The sequence below is a fragment of the Amborella trichopoda genome, chromosome 3 (genome assembly GCF_054954075.1).
Source record: "Amborella trichopoda isolate Santa Cruz 75 chromosome 3, AtrichopodaSantaCruz75HAP2 v2.0, whole genome shotgun sequence".
NCBI classification, from domain to species: Eukaryota; Viridiplantae; Streptophyta; class Magnoliopsida; order Amborellales; family Amborellaceae; genus Amborella; species Amborella trichopoda.
In genome coordinates this window covers 18,734,648-18,751,617 of record NC_142338.1, presented here as the reverse complement: position 1 = coordinate 18,751,617, position 16,970 = coordinate 18,734,648, and the positions used below count along the sequence as shown (strand labels likewise).

The 16,970-nt window shown below is 44.1% G+C and overlaps 1 protein-coding gene across 1 annotated transcript; it reads left to right on the top strand.

The window, feature by feature from the left end:
- Positions 1-3,470: 3,470 nt before the first annotated feature.
- Positions 3,471-4,082, top strand: LOC148782792 (uncharacterized). Its single transcript, XM_088860352.1, has one exon. It carries the CDS (start codon positions 3,471-3,473, stop codon positions 4,080-4,082), a length of 612 nt encoding a protein of 203 aa, XP_088716478.1.
- Positions 4,083-16,970: the final 12,888 nt, after the last annotated feature.

Here is a 16,970-nt window from a genome sequence, read left to right as displayed (position 1 = left end):
GACAGGAGACACATGAGAGGTATTGTGCCTATCACAGGAAAGTAGGCCACCCCACTGTGGACTGCTATAAGCTCAACAACACTATTGAAGCCCTTATTAACAAGGGTCAAATAAAGCTTGAAGAGTTAAAGAAAGTGTTCGAGGCAACTGAGGCTTCTCACATAGTGACAATACAAGAAGAGATGGGGCACCCGCCATCATTCGTGCACTATTTTCCATAATGCTTGAAGAGGGACACATCACGCCAAAGCCGACAAGGCAGCCCAAGTTCATGCCTCTAGGAATTGAGAACCTATGGTGCTCGTATCATCTGATACGAGGCCATGACATGAGCGAATGCACTGACTTCCACGAACTCTTGGCAAAGAAGAACAAACAATGCTAAGAAGCTCATGGTAACCTAGAAGGATGCCCACAAGTCCCTCTTCCACCAGTGCAAGAAGAACTCTCGACACAAGCCCTCGGGAAGCGTTGAGTTAGACCCTCTCCAAGCCCTCTTCAAGGCGATGCTCCAACAGGGTTTCGTCACTCCCAAGCCCGCCAGGCAGCCTAAATGCCTTACCCAGGGTACAAAAAACCTCTAGTGCGCATATCACCAAGTATTGGGCCACAAGCTGAAAGAATGCTCTGGCTTCGAAGCTATGGTCACTCATAAGGTGCAAGAAGAGTACATCATTTATGTCGTTCTCTTAGAGCGTTTCCAAGTCATCACTCCCATCTAAGAGGAAATCCCACTACAGGTCCCCTATGAGCCTACACTAGGTCTTTTAGTACCCTCGACTTCTCAACCCTGGGAAGTCTACCATGGGCGAAGTAGGCTCAAATCCCTATAGCATGAGGCAGTCCACTAAGCTAGGACTACTCATCAGCCCGATAGGAAACATATACCCAGGTCCGCTCGTCGGAGGTATCGTCTCCCTCAACCACCAGTGGAGGAAGAATTTCTTGGGCCCCTTCCTCCACTGCCAACCTTCTAGGACTTCATCCCAATCGCAGCTCACCTTATCATGTCGTCTAATCATGCAGACATCCCAGAGTCATCAATAGCTCAGGATTCATCCAATATGGGTGACGACGCTAAAAGCACCCCACAACGGTCAAGGCCGAGGCAAAACCTAAAATACCCCCAACACACGTCCAATTCTGGCGACGATGTAAAAAGTTGCCCGAAGCATTCTAACTCTTCTTCTACTCCCTCCTCTTCTATTTCTTCCACAGGTACAGCTCGACAGTGCCCAGATTTTGAAGTTCTAAACAGAGAGCTCGGAGGCACCAGCCTTAGCAGGTCACAGCGGAAGCACCTAAGAAAGATGCTAACCCAGGAAGCTGGATTCTTGACAGTCGTCGATGCCTGTCAACCCAAGTCAAGACCGAGCCATCTTCAAGCTCTTATTCCCACAAGGCCTGTCACATGATTCAAGTTCATGAAGCGCCACCCAGTTCAAGGCAAGTTACCGAGTGAACCCAGTCACAAAGTCATGGACTCCCTATTCGAAGTCGACCCTTTTATTGCTTGGTCTGGCTAGGGACCAGAAATAGTCTCACACTTGGCCCCTCCTAGAAGCAGAAATGTCAGGATAGTGTGTCTCTGCACTCGAGATTGATGAGAAGCTTTTTGAATCCCCAGACAAAGAGTTACAAGAGGCTCTGGAAGAGTAGGAAGAAGGTGGTTAGGCCACAGCTGACGAGCTTGAAGAGATAAACTTAGGGGATGAGGCTGACCTAGGGCCAACTTTCATCTTAGCGAAAATGTCCCAAAGAGAAAGAAAGTTATATTTCCCTCCTTCGAGCAAACCAGGACGTCTTCGTCAGGCATTCGCATGAGATTCTTGGTCTAGACCCTCAAGTCGTTGTCCATCACCTCGGTATTGATCCGACCTTCAAACCCATGAAGCAGAAATCAAGAAGGTTTAAACCTGACCTCGAGATGCATATCGATGCTGAGGTGAAGAAGCTTAGGCATGCTGGATTCATACTTGAAGTCAAATACCCAAGATGATTGGCAAATGTTGTACCACTCAAGAAGAATAATGGCCAAATCAAAGTCTATATTGACTTTCACGACTTGAACGCCGCTTGCCCCAGAGACGACTTCCCCCTGTCGTTCATCTAGATATTTGTTGATTCTATGGCCCATTGCCAAACCTTCTCCTTCATGGATGGATATTCTGGTTATAATCAAATCAGGATGGCACTAGAAGATGAGGAGGCCATTGCGTTCTTGACCCCAAAATGTGTCTTTTGCGACATTGTGATGCCTTTCAAGTTGAAGAACACCGGTGCCACATATCAGTGAGCCATGATGACCATCTTCAAGGATATGATCCACAAGGAGGTCGAGTGCTATGTAGATGATTTGGTGGTGAAATCTGAAACAAAAGACGCTCACGTACAAGACCTTAAAAAGGTATTTGAACTGCTGCAGCGTCACTGACTCAAAATGAACCCCTTAAAATGCTCCTTTGACGTACGCTCAGAAAAATTATTAGGGTTCATCATGAGGTACCATGGGCTTGAGATTGAATCGGTCAATATCAAGGCCATTCAGGATATGCGGCTGAGGTCTCTCCAAGGATAGCTGGCCTTCATTTGAAGGTTCATCTCAAACCTTTCAGGGAGATGCTGACCCTTTTCACACCTGCTGAAGAAGGACACTCCCTTCATATGGAATGAGGCATGCTAGGCTGCACTCGATGAAATCAAGCAGTATTTATTGAATCCCCCAGTGCTCTCTACGCTAGTGTTAGGAAGACCTCTCATCCTAGACATGACCGCCCTTGATGAGTCACTCGGGGCACTCCTAGCACAAAACCATGATAGGGGGAAGGAAACATCGCTCTATTATCTTAGTCGCAAGATGCAAGGAGACGAGAAGAATTACCCTCCCATCAAAAGATGTGCCTAGCCTTGATCTTTGTAGTATAGAAGCTCCGCGATTACTTGCTCAGTCATAAGGTTAAACCAATCTCAAAGGCAGACCCGGTCAAGTTCCTTATGACCCGGCCATGCCTATTAGGACACCTGGCCAAGTGGGCACTATTGTTGATGGAATTTGAAATCATGAACGTACCAGACAAGCCCTAGAAGACTTTCTCACGGCTTACCCAGTCCCTTCGGAATCTCCCCTATCAAGTGATCTCTCGAATGAAGAAGTTTTTTGTGCGGTAATAGCTCGACCGTGGGAGATGTATTTCGACGGAGCATTCCATTCTGAAAGAGGGGGTGTCGGAGTTGTGTTTATGACTCCTGATGGTGGAATGATTCCTCAATCCTTCTCACTTATAGAGGCATTTTTTCATAATGAAGCTGAATATCAAGCCCTCATAATCGGATTGGAGATCTCCCAGAAACTAGACCTGGAACAGCTAAACATCTTCGGTGACTCTGAGCTGGTTATCCGGTAGCTTAAAGGAATTTATGACATCAGAAAAGATACTCTCAAACCTTATCATGACATGACCAAATCTTACATGGCCCAGTTTGATGATTTCTCTCAAAGTCATATCCCTAGGAGGCTGAACTCGGAGGCCAATGCGCTCTCAAAGCTCGGGGCTACCATTCAATTATCTTCATTAAGGCCTACACCTATCTGGGTAACTAAATGGAGATATGTCGACTTGCGAACCGAAGTTGATGCAGATGAAGAGAGAGATGTCTTCCCTAAATGCCCGCCTTACCCAATCGGAGCACTCCTTGTAGCCAAGGATGTCATTAAGGCAGAGCAAGAAATGTCTCGAGGTAAAGAATCTAAGGTTGAGAAGCAAGAGCTTGAATTCTTCGACTCGATGTGTGTAGAGGTAGAACAAGTGGAAGACTGGAGGGTTCTTGTAATGAATTTCATAAAGCATGGAAGGCTGCTTGAGGATCGAGCGGAACGCAACAGTGTACGGCAGATGTCTACCAAGTACACCCTTCTCGATGGGGATGTTCTTTTTCATCGATTATTTGACGGGATTCTTCTCAGATGCGTTGATACACAAGAAGCAAGCAAAGTATTCAAAGAAGTGCATTCAGGTATCTGCGGGTTGCATCACTCTGGCTCTAAGCTCTATGAACGCATACGCAGACTCGGCTACTATTAGCCTTTAATGGTGGTCGACGCCCAAAACTATGCTAAAAGATGCCACGTGTACCAAATGCACTAAAAAATCATTTATCAGCCCCCAGAGCCTCTCCATCCTATAGTGACATCATGGCCCCTTTCCCAGTGGGGTTTGGATATTATAGGACCCATCGACCCTCCTTCTGACTTGACTCATGCCTTCATTTTATCAGCGACATATTACTTTTTCAAGTGGGCTGAAGCAGTTCCTCTCAAGCAAGTTCCAAGGATCATTGTGGCCAACTTCGTGCGCCACCACATCATATACTGGTTCGACCCTCAATTCAGAAGTTGTCACATTGACTGCTTGGCCAACCAGTTCGGTTTTGAGTGGAAATACTCGACCATGTACTACCCTTGAGCCAACGGTTTAGCTGAGGCGCTCAACAAAACCCTGTGCGGGGTGCTCCGGAAGTTAGTTTCGAAATCAAAGAAGAATTGGCATGAGAAGCTGCCTAAAGCTCTGTGGGCCTAACACACCACCACTCTCAATGCTACAAACTCTACCCCTTATTCCCTGGTCTATGGAGGTGAGGCTGTTTTACCCCTCGAAGTTCAGATACCTTCACTCTGTGTCGACTAACTGAAGATGAGAGGGTCAAGTGCCGTTATAAAGAGTTAGATGCCCTTGATGAAAAGAGACTAGAGGCCCAAAAGAAGCGCGAGCTCAATCATGGGAGAATGAAGAGAGGCTTTGACAAATACATCAAGGTTCACTCATTCGCCCATGAAGATCTAGTCTTAGCAATGAAGAGACCGATTGTCATGCATGGGTGTCACATAGGAAAGTACGAACCCAAGTTGGAAGGCACATTCATAATTAAAAAACTCACACCAAATGGGGTCTACATACTGGCAAACTCAGATGGAGGAGAGGCAATGCCCCCTATCAATGGGTGATACTTAAAGAAGTGTTATCCCTGATATGCCCCTAAAATGCGGTGCGTGAAGTAAAAAGGAAGAAATGAGCATGAGGAACAGTAAGCCGACTCAAAGGGAATTCATTTCTTTTATTGCATTAGAAAAAGGCGTAAGCCACAATCAAAATCCCATTATTAAGGAGGTTACAAAGCTCTTGCGTATGAGGATAAGAGGACGATTACAAGCTAAAACCCGCAGCATAAAACTCTTGCATCTGAGGATAGGAGGACAGTTACAGGCCAAAACGAACTCCCTTATCATGAAGAAGAAGCAAAACTACTTGGAAGTCAGCTTCAATTCATCTGCCGGGTGTTCTCAAGAAGGATGGTTACAGACCAAAAGAAGAAGACAACCATTCCAGAGTCAACTTCAATCCATCTGACATACAGAGCAGACTTCTCTGGCAAGGAGCTGGCCCATGATGGATTCCCTTCCTCCAAAAATACATGGACTTCACTGTTGTGCTAGAGGATTTGGCTTTCAACAGACCGTAGTAACCGGGGCTTCTCATTTCCCATCACCCTTGGCCCCCCACAAGGCATCACCATCCATGGTCATCATCGCGCGCAACTCAATACCTCACGTGATCATCATCGTGTGTGACTCAACGCTGCAGGTGGCCACTGTCGTGCGCAGCTCAATGTCGCGTGCTACCATTACCACGGGTAGGTCAACGCCATGTGAGACCATTATCACGAGCGGCATGCTTCAGAGTGTGGCTATCACCGTGCGCAACCCAGAGACGCATGAAGGCAGAGCTGCATGCGACTTAATGACGTGCATGTCCTTGTTGTGCCTCAGGTCCCACCGTCCCCAATTCTTAGGGGACATTAACCCTCATGCTTTTTTGGTTTCCCCAACTGTCGCTCCTCTCCCACGGTCCACCTTCTCACGACCGTTTACCTCTCCTTCAACCCTTCGAGTTTCGTAGGAAACTCCTCTGTCCACCAGGAATTCCCTCTGACCCTGTTCTTTCCCCTTTTCAACAGCCGGGAAAATCGAAAAAAGAAAAACATCGAAATTCCTGTGGAAGCTTCCCTAAGACCCCGTCGATTTCCCTTCTCCTTGTTTTCGCAGTTCAGCTATTCGCTACAAGCTCACCAGAAGTCCACTGAGTTTCCTGTGAGCTCACTGCTGCTCCTCCTTCTTCTAATTACTAGAAGACCGTTAGACTCCCTTACCTTTTCTGCAACCTCCCCTTCAGCCTCAGGACTATCGAAAAAGCACTTGAACTCCGGCAAAGCACCACTGCGACTCTCGCAGCTTCACCACAAAAGTCTCAGTGAAGCCTCGTAAAGCTCCCTCTGCCTTGCTTAGAAGAACCTCAACACTCTCTGAAAACACTCGCTAACATGTTGCAAAGACCTACAACCTGCTCAAGCTCACCAGAAAGCGCATGAAAGCCGGGGTACTACAAATTTTGGCCGGGAGAGCTCTAGCCAGGAAAACTCTTGATGAATGCTCCCGCTCTCTCTCTCTCTCTCTAAAAACTCTTTTCAACTATTTTACCCTTTCCTAAAATAGTAAAATGGGGTTTTCCCCCTTTTATACTTAGCAGTGCCATGAACTGCCCTTCACAAATTTGAAAAGACATTACAGTCCTCATCTTCAGAGGACAATAAGATTAGGTTAGAGTGGGTCATACCCAAGGCCCAAAAAGAGCTATTATCGTGTGCTTCGTCAAGGAACTATCGCCGCACGCTTCATCAAAGGCCATCACTGTGCGCTTCCTCAAGGGCTATTATCGCGCGCTTCGTCAATGGCCATGGTCGTGCGCTTCGTCAAGAGCTATCGCCATGCGCCTTCGTCAAGGGCCATCGCCACACGCTTCGTCAAGGGTTATCGTCGCGCGCTTCATTAAGGATTTAGCGTCGTGCACCTCACCAAGTGGCTAACGCCGCGCGCCCTTCATTAAGGGCCTGACGCCATGAGCGCCATTCAGAACTTAGCAGTGTGCGCATGTCATGGCACTCCCATCTAGACCTTCATCCTGCATCCATAGGAAGTTCATTGCCTACACCTCAGCCTAACTTCTACGGGAGTCGAGTCCCCAATTATGACTCTATTCCCCCTGGAGTCACATTCTGCCCACACTATGGTCCATGTTGTATGACCTTAAACTATATAGCCTTGGTCCTAGCTGCATGACCCTAAACTGCACAGCCATGGTCTAGTTGCGCTACCTTAAACTGCATGGTCCAAACTATATGATCCTAAACTGTAGCGGAGGTCTAGTTATACGACCTTAAACTGCATGGTCACTGCATAGCCCTGGTCTGAGCTACAAGACCTTAAAACTGTAACGCACGTCCCCTGTAGTAAAACGGTAAACGACACCACAAATATTCCGCACGCATAACTTTAAACTGTGAAATAGAAGCACCCCTTCACCATGTGTATTCCATCAACATCCCCAGTGGAGTTAGGTGTATGCAAAGGAAAAAGGGAGTCATGCTTCAATCCCCAGTGGGTATTTTTCACACCAACACCCCAAGAGTCATATCCCATTGCGACCCACTACCCTCAGGGAGGTAGGGACATTCTTATCCTTTCAGCCCCCAGTGGGGTTGCATCTGTAGTCTGGCCTATCATTCTCAGTAGAGTTACATCATACCATTACTCATCATCCCCAGGGAGTCACACTTACCCTCTTAATCCCTAGTGAAGTGTGCTTCCGTTTGCCACTCCTTGTAGGGCCACCATCTTCATCTAAATCTCTCTATTTGTGTATAGCCTCAACTATCTTTATCCTCAAGGAGTCAGATTGCTATCTACAGACCCATTTCCTATGCAGTTTCATTTACATGGCGACCCACACAATGGTCTATGCTGCATGACCTTAAACTGCACAGCCATGGTCCGTGCTGCATGACTTTAAACTGCATAGCCATGGTCCAAACTATATGACCTTAAACTGTAGCGGAGGTCTAGTTGTAAGACCTTAAACTGCCTAGTTCTAGCCACATGACTTTAAACTGCATAGCCATGGTCCGAACTATATGACCATAAACCATAGTCTATGTCCTAACTGCATGACATTAAAAGGCTCAGAATCATGGTCCAAACTATATGACCTTAAACTATAGCAAAGGTCTAGTAGCACGACCTTAAACTGCCTGGTCCTAGTTGTATGACTTTAAAATGTGTAACCATGGTCCAAGCTATATGACCTTAAACCATAGTGCACGTCTTGACCGCATGATGTTAAGCTGCTTTGCACAAGTCTCGGAGGCACGACCTTAAACTTGCCCCTATATACGTGCACACCCCTTTTATGTGCATTTCCACACACGCTTTTCCTAACCGATCCATTCGTGTGCGCGCACCACCTTCATTGCTTCCTCGGTGAACCCTTTCAGTTCACTACCACTATTCATCATTCTCTAGTGAGTCTTACCCATGCTCACCAAACGGCACGCCATCTTGCCACTTATACTCACCGTCAGCTAGTGGGTCACCATTTTTCACCCATCTTTTATACATCTTCCATCTTTCATAGGCAGCCTCATACCATCTACCTAAAGTGAGTCAAAACAACCATCACACTCACTCCATGGCCTCCACGGACTACGATTCATCACCACTATGGTCCAAGTGTATGACCCTAGACTATGGTGCACGTCTTGGCCGTATGATGATAAAAAGCTTCGCACAAGTCTCAAAAGCAAAACCCTAAACACGCCTTCACAAAAAAAGGGCATGGTGTACGCCTGGACAAGGGAACATCATGAGTAGAAATGATGGACGACCATGGTCACGAAACCATGAGTAAAAGAGTTTCGTGAAAACAGAAACCCAAGTACGGTGAAAACCCCAAAGGGCACCGTGAGCAAAAATGGATGAAAAGGGTGGACATAGCCCCAAGGTCATGGGTAAAAGAGACCGAAAATCAAGGAAGTTGGTGAACACCGTCTTTACGGCTCCACTTCCCCTATTTAAGTGAAAACTTTCAAAAGGGAACTTGGACCAACAAAACAGGTTGACGAAGCATCACAGCCTTGGCCGGCACCCCATCGTCAAACAGCCATAATCCTTGTTAATGAGGTCTACGCAAAATCCTCAATTGCCATCATCCAATCACAACGCAAAGTGGCTCACTCGAGAGTGAGAGCCTCATAAGATTTCTCATGTTTCACCTCAAAAAACAACAAGAGTCCTTGAGGGTTAAGATGACGACCAAAAGATCCCTTCAAAATGCTAAAGATCCCCATATAGGAAAGAAACTGACAAAGCCAGAGCCTAACCTGCCAGAGACTTCAGGGTAATGTTTCGTCATGAGATCGCCTCGCCTAAAACCTTCCTTAGCTGATAGGCCCATATTTTTGGGACAGGCTGCTAGAAAGCCCTTGACTGGACTCTTTAGGATGGGGCCCACGAGGCCGCCTCACTAAAATTCCCTCTAGCTGATAGGCCCAGATCTTCAGGATAGGTCAAAAGCTCGAACTAAACCCCATTGGACGGGACCTACAGAGCTACCCTGATAATCAAAAGAAAACCTAGTGTAGTAGAAAACAATGTTGACCAAAGGTTCATAGCACTTGGCCTCCAGATAGGCTCGATTCTGACCAATGAGGTCCCTACAAAATCCTCAAGCTATTAAAATCACAAATAGTCCCTCAAGGGTGAGGACTTCGATAGGACCCCTCAAAAGTCTCTTCTCCCCCTAAAGTCTCTGCGAATGGACCCTTGCATTGCGTTCAGACATCTAAGCATCCTAGTCATAACATTACGTGGATCTCCTCAACATTCACATAGTCTTGTGGCTAGCCAGGGGAAATTTCCTGAATGATTATACTTATCACTTCTCTTGAAGCACAACATTCGGCGGGGCATGTTGTTGGAAGACATTTTTCATCATCATGGGTCCCCGATCAATGAAGCCTAACAAACAATGGAACTTTTGACAATCTCGGAATAGCCCCATAACTGGCCAAGATCTTCATAAAAACTCTCAAAAGTCTCCTGCCATGTTTCGTCAGGTTCTGACATGTTTAAGGTAATGCAGATTAAGAAACAGTTTCGGTAGAATTAGCCTTTGGCACCCTGAAATGGACCTTATAACTAGAGCTATTTTTTTGGTATCTCAATTTTCTATGGGACCACTACCATATGATCCGATACAATTGAAAACCCTCAGCGGTCAAATTTCAGCTTGAACGGACACCCCAAGAAGAAGTTATATGAAAAAGTGCAAACAGGAGGAGCCGCATGCTATTCCCGAGCGGCCACCCTGCAACTCAACTCCATTAAAGGGGCAGTCAGGACTAGTGAATTTCGACGCTCACATCTCACCCGTCTCAAGTTGGATCATGTTCAAATTTTGTGAGCATGTTCGTCTCGTCAAGACGAGTGTAGTGTTTCGATATATGGTATGTCTCACGATGACGCCCGAGCGCCAAGAAAAGCTAGAGAGAAGTTGTTGATATATGAAGAAAGTGGAGGAAAATCAGCATTGTCGTGCCTTGCTCAAGCAGCCAAATCACGTCGCTCGTAAGCCCAATCAACATGAAACCAATTCCATCACTTGCGTAAGGTCTAGGGCTATCTCTAGTCCGAACCCCGTACATGATGAATGGTCGGATTCCACACACGAAGCCTATGAAGTGGCTGCAAATTCAGTCACCCAAATTGCAGATTTGGCTAAAACTTAAAAGTTGCAAAATCTTCTTTCGGGCACAGAATCGAGCTGTGTTTGTTGCCCCGCAATTGTGACGGCATTTTCACTGTGATGCATCAAAGAAATCACAGAAAAACATCAAGGAACGAGCACACAATTGATCTAAAGTTTCAAGATTCATTCAAATTTCAAGTCACATGATCGTGCCCTAAAAACACGATCCATGGCTCGAAGTTTGCATCAAATCGATCGCCATGCTAAGCCCTACAAGAAAACAGGCACCTTTCGATCAACGGTCATCAGAACAACGTCGGATCATCCATGAAAAGTCATGTATGTTCTAACACAACATAGGGACTGTCTTGGAATTCCACAACTTGTTCGAAAGGGGCAAATCTATCATTTGCACCCCATTTTCTAATTCCTTTTAATTCAGTTAAATCTCAATTTTCAGCAATTAGGTTTAATTTTGATCAATCCACCCTTGTTTGGGCACAATTCTATATATACCACGTACCATCATTGTACTCAAAGGCTTGAAACCCTTCGCCACAGAGAATTTTTATTTAATAGACTTCCCTTTCCTTCTCATTGTTGGTGCACGTTTGGAAAGAGAGAGTAAGGAGAGAGAAACTTTTGGATCGGTACCCCTAGGATCAAGGTAAACCTTCTCCCTCAAAGGCCATGCACAGCAGTAGCAGTGCCGTGCATGCCTCTTTCTTTTCTTTTTCCCCTCCTATGGTTTCACAGGTCGCGCATGGCGATGGTAGCGCAATGCGCGAGCTCCTTTCCCCCTTCTGTCCATCCATCTCTATCTCTCAACGAGGCTTGCAGAAGGCGTTGCTCATCGCCATCTGCAGATGTGTCCTAGACGTCTCAGTGGAGAGCATAGACGACGAAACTTATTGCCGCCCGCAGGGGTCTCCCCCTGTTGAGTGCCTATCGCAGACGGCGATGCCTATCGCAGACGGCGATGCCTATTGCAGACAGCGATGCCTATCGCCGCCAGCGAGAGGTCACGACAACACCTATCGCCGTCTGTGAACTTCCTTTGCGTGCTCAGTGCTTATCGTTGTCCATGAGCTTCCTTCGCGTGCTCAGTGCCTATCGCTGTCTACAAGCCTTCTTCGACGCTCAGTGCTTATCGCCGTCCGCAAGCCTTCTTCGTGAGCTGGTGCCTATCATCGAGCGCAGGGTCTTCTTACGTCTGATGCCCATCGCCTTGTGCCTTGGCAAAAATTGTCGCCGTGTACCTCGCGAATGGGGTGTGCTGCCTTCTTGTGTAGCCCTAATGACGATTCCTAGCACTGCCCGTAGTTCACTACTCGCCCCCTAGCCATGAGCAGTAGTGTCTAGCACCGTCTAAGGATCGTGACACTGTTACTCCATGGTTATGGGTGGTGATGCTTAGCGCCATCGGGACCCCATCTCTTCGCCATCTCTAGCATTTTCTTCATTCTCTCCTCACTTGACCGAGGGTGGACTCAGTCTAGTGTTGTCATAGCAGTCTCGCTGTCAAGCAGTATTGCCCTAGTGCTAGTCCCAAGTACCATGCCCGTCTCGCTACCACACCAGATTAGAAATGTCATGCCAACCTTGGTTTCAAGTAGTATTGTCGTCGCATCAGTTCAAAGTATCGTGCCCATCTTTCTACCACTTCGAGTCAGCTATTTTGCTAGCCTCGTCCCCTTGTCGAGTGCACACTTCTTTTCTCCTCTCATTCAAACCTTCCACTTCATCACCCTTACTTCTCACATTCTTAGCCATACAAATCTGCGTTGCCTAAGACAAGGGTTGGCCTTTCGGCTCACTTGTCTTGCAAATTAAACATAGTAGTGTTGTGTAGAAAACAAGGAGACTGCAAGTCAAGGGAGGCGATTCCAAACAAGCTGAAGCAGTTGGGAGGCTTTTTGTCGTGATCTAAGAGGGCTCCGGCGGGAGTCAACCCGAGTAAGTCACGGACCCAGGTGAGGTTGGTGCCCACCTCATATCCAAAATTCATCTCTCACTAGTTGGATACCTGCCCTTATTCTTGAACAAGGTTCCTGAGAGAGCGTTCTCAAGTCCCTAGTCTTCTGAACCTGAGACACATGTCACCCAATCACCTAGATTCGGGGAGGCGTGATCAAGGCACCTAACCAACATCAAAATGTGATTGATCCTCTCGGCCCCACCATTTTATTGAGGATTGTAGGCATTTGTGTAATGCCTAATAATTCCTTGGACCTTGCAAAAACTTTCATACTCCTTTGATACAAACTCTCCACCATTATCGGTCCGAAGTACTTTAATGTGATGCCCCATAGATTTTTCAACTTCAGCTGTAAAATTCTTAAATGCAAAAAATATATCACGTTTGGACTTGAGAGTTTTGATCCATGCTTTTCTTAAGAAGTCATCAACAAATGAAGAAAAATCTAACGCACCTCCATAAGATGTAGTTAGTGAAGGGTCTCATACATCCGAGTGAATGTAATCAAGTTTGTACTTGCTAGTATACTTCTTGGCCTTTAAAGGTTGTCTACGTTGTTTCCCATAGATACAATGCTCATAAAATTCGAATCCATTAATTTTAAGTGTAAGAATAAAATTCGTCTCCATCAAGACCTCCATACCCTTATCACGCACATGCCCCAATCTTTTATGCCATAGGCGAAATGGAACTTCATCACTTTGTGGCACCAAATTCACTTCATCATTTATTATTGTGCTTCCCAATAACTTGTACAAGCTCCCAACTAGGCCTCCTTTCATCACAATTAGAGCCCTTTTTGATACTTTGATTACTCTACCATGACCGATGAACTTGTAACCTTCCTAATCTAGAGAGAGAAGGAAATCAAGATCTTTTTTAGTTCTGGCACATGCCTAGCATCCTTAATTTTTCTAATAGTCCCATCAATTCCTTAATTGTTCTAATAGTCCCATCAAACATTCTTAGGCGAACTTGCTAGTGAAATTATTACCTATAGATACCGATCCTCCGCTACATGACTCATATGAGTCAAACCATGATCTATGTAGGCACATGTAATGAGTGGCTCCACTATAAAGTATCCAATTTTTATAGAATATTGAATTATATGCTACCATCAATACTTCATCTTCAATTAAACCATATGTAGACTCTTCAATTTGATTTGCTTAATTCTTGGATTCCCTTGGCCTTTCACCTCCAACACTAGGAGCTTTGGTAGAATTCATCCCATTTCTTTTAAAACAATTATTCTTTATATGAACGGTTTTCCACAATGCCAACACACATTCATATTATTGGGCCCTCTAGATTTTGATCGAAATCTTGAATTAATTCTTGAATGATTCCTCTATGAATCACCCCGTTCCTTCGATCGAGCTCTTTCCATAAGAGCTTTCGTCTTTGGATCTACTGAATTTACCAAAGATACCTTCTTTCGAAGTTTATTGATAAGTAGGGCACTACACACCGAGCCCAAATCATTAGAATCCTCTTTACCACAACTCAATGCAGTAACAAGGTTATCATAAGATTTGGGCAATGAACAAAGCAAGGTGACCATTTTATCGTCATCATCTATTCTTGTACCAACACTCTCAAGTACACAAATGATGTTATTAAACTCATTTAAGTGTTGCGATGCATTTGCTCCCTCTTTCATTCTCAAGGAATACAATTTTGTTTTTAAGAAAATTCGGTTTGTAAGATATTTTGCTTGACATGAATTTTCCAAATTTTTCCACAAATCTTTGTTGACTTTTCCGCACCAATATTAAACAACACTTCATTTGCCAAACACAAGCGAATAGTGGCCCGTGCTTTCATGTCAATCATGATCGTTTTTTATCTTTCCCATTAAACTTCTCCTCGTCACGCTTGTTAGGTGCCAGTTTCCCAAAAAATACTACACTAATTCCTTAAGCTCTGATATCACTTGTTGCAAAATCGGGATAACCCAATCATCCCTTTGAGCAAATCGGGATTACTCAAATCCCTACTTGATGGTGAACAGCCCACAATAATAATTTTTACACTCAAATAACATACCCAAGATGCAATTACAAGTGCAATATAATTGAGAAAAATAAATAAAAAAACAAGTTGAGAGGGACACACATATTTACGTGGTTCACCCAAGATGGGCTACATCCACAGGCAAGAAAGTAAAGATGTATTCACTATCAAGAGGAAAACTTACAAGATTGGGGTAATATAGAGTAATTATCACAAAACAAGCCAAGATATTTATGTCATTTGGCCTAAGTGACTTAAGCACAACAAAATTACCGATGTTTAGGTAGCATTTGATAACCGTGAAACAGGGTGAAAGTATCCCATTTCACCCAAACTGTGTAAATCACCCGTTTAATGACTATAAGTTAGGGTGAAAGTTGGAACCCTCCTTTACCCCCTTCACTATTCCTGTTAGGGAAGTGGTTATGGAGGGTTTGGCTGTGTGGTAGGTTTCACGCCAAATGGTAAAAGAACAAAGTGGCCCATAAAAAACGAAAGCCATCTCGCCAAGCAAAGACAATAAGCACCAGCGTCTCTACAAACATCTCACTCTCTCCCCTTGTAAAATAGTACCTCATATGCGAAAGTTTCCTCTCACCAAGCACTATTTGCAGACTCGCAATCCTAATCAATGAGTTCTATGTTGATTTTTAGTTTGTTTCTCTTTTTTTCTTACTAATTTCATATTTCTCATAGAAAACCATTGTTTTCAAGGTTTTATGGAGGAAACCCTGTAAAAACCATTTCTAGGGTTAAACCTACTGATTTTACTAATCGTTTTGGAATTTCCTCTATTGAATGTAATATTAAATTGACTTAATACGTTCTTCTACAGTAAATAAAGTACTAAGGCATTGCAAATGCTTTATTTCGTGATTTTTCAATGTTATAAATCTAGATTCATGGTTAACTGAGCGTTTTACGAGCCTGACATCAAGTTCCCTGATTATTTTAATTCAATTCCTAGATTATAGTTTTCAAACTCCTATTTATTTTAAGTGTTGGTTCACTTGTTGATGAGTATGAACTTTGTTAGTCTTTTTCCATGGCTTTGTCATCTTATATAACTTAGAACAAAATCGTTTTAGTAAAATAGTCATAAGCATTGAGTTTAATAACTATAATTGTTATACATCATTTTTGACATACTTGTATCCCAAAGGTGAATAAAGAGAGAGCCGGTAGTAATTTGGTCCAGTCGGTACCCAAGACGCCACCAGACCCCAGGAGCACTGTAATAATAAGCCTATTATTGGGCGACCTCTGAAGAAGTTTCATAATAGTCTCAAATTACATGAGAGGATATTTTTCGATATCCTAAGGACACCCATAAAGTTTCATCACATTCTGACAAGTTTTGAGAAGATCAGGATGAAACTCAGTTTGCAAATCTAGTTCATTTCATGTTGAAAATAGACCCTATAACTATAGCCCTATTTTCTAGGTCTACAAAGAATATCAGACCACCGCTATTGGATCCAAAATGTTGAAAAACCGCCAGATACCAAGTTTTGGCCCAATTAGACCCTCTAGGACAGTTTTCGGTCTAACTTACCATAAAAGGGTGGGTTTTACACTATTACGGTGCAGCCTTGATGAACCAGTTTCCATTTATGGAAACTTAATTTTTTTTCATTTTTGGATGAAATTCAAATGCTCATGACTTACTCATTTTGGGTCCAATTAAGCTCAAATTCGGACACTAGCTAGATATTGACGATACGCTTGTTTTGACATAAACTACACACCTTCGCGTGACACGAAACGATAGAATTTTTAGAGAGAAGATGGGCTCGAAAAATGAAAGTTTAGATTTTAAAAAGAAGAACATCTAATTTTTTTGAGAGGCCATAACTGAAGATCCCGATGTCGGATCGTCGCACGTACAGGTCAATTGCGAACGTTCTTTGAAGAGCTATAGTTTGATATAATTTTTCTAAATAATTGAAGGATGATGATTCCAAAATTTGAGGTCGAAGAAGGCATACTTTCGGGTTACCGAAATCCCATTTTCTGGTGACTTCCCAAAATTAGAACATGCTCAAATGGAGATCAAAATGGACAAAATTTGTCATAAAATAATCGTGATAGTATCCTCTTCAATTTATGATCAAAATTAAGGCTCAGAATGTCATAGGTCATGCCAGATTGATGATCGAAGAATCATAAGTTTATGGAACTCGATCGAATTTTAGGTTCTTCCTTAAAAATATGTTACAACACGATCAAAAGATGTCAAAACGTGTTTAATAGTTCATGCATTGACTCTACGACGTTTGATCACTTAAATTGCCACCGTAAACATCTGAAAAAGCACTTGAGGCCTAGCAAAGATAAGA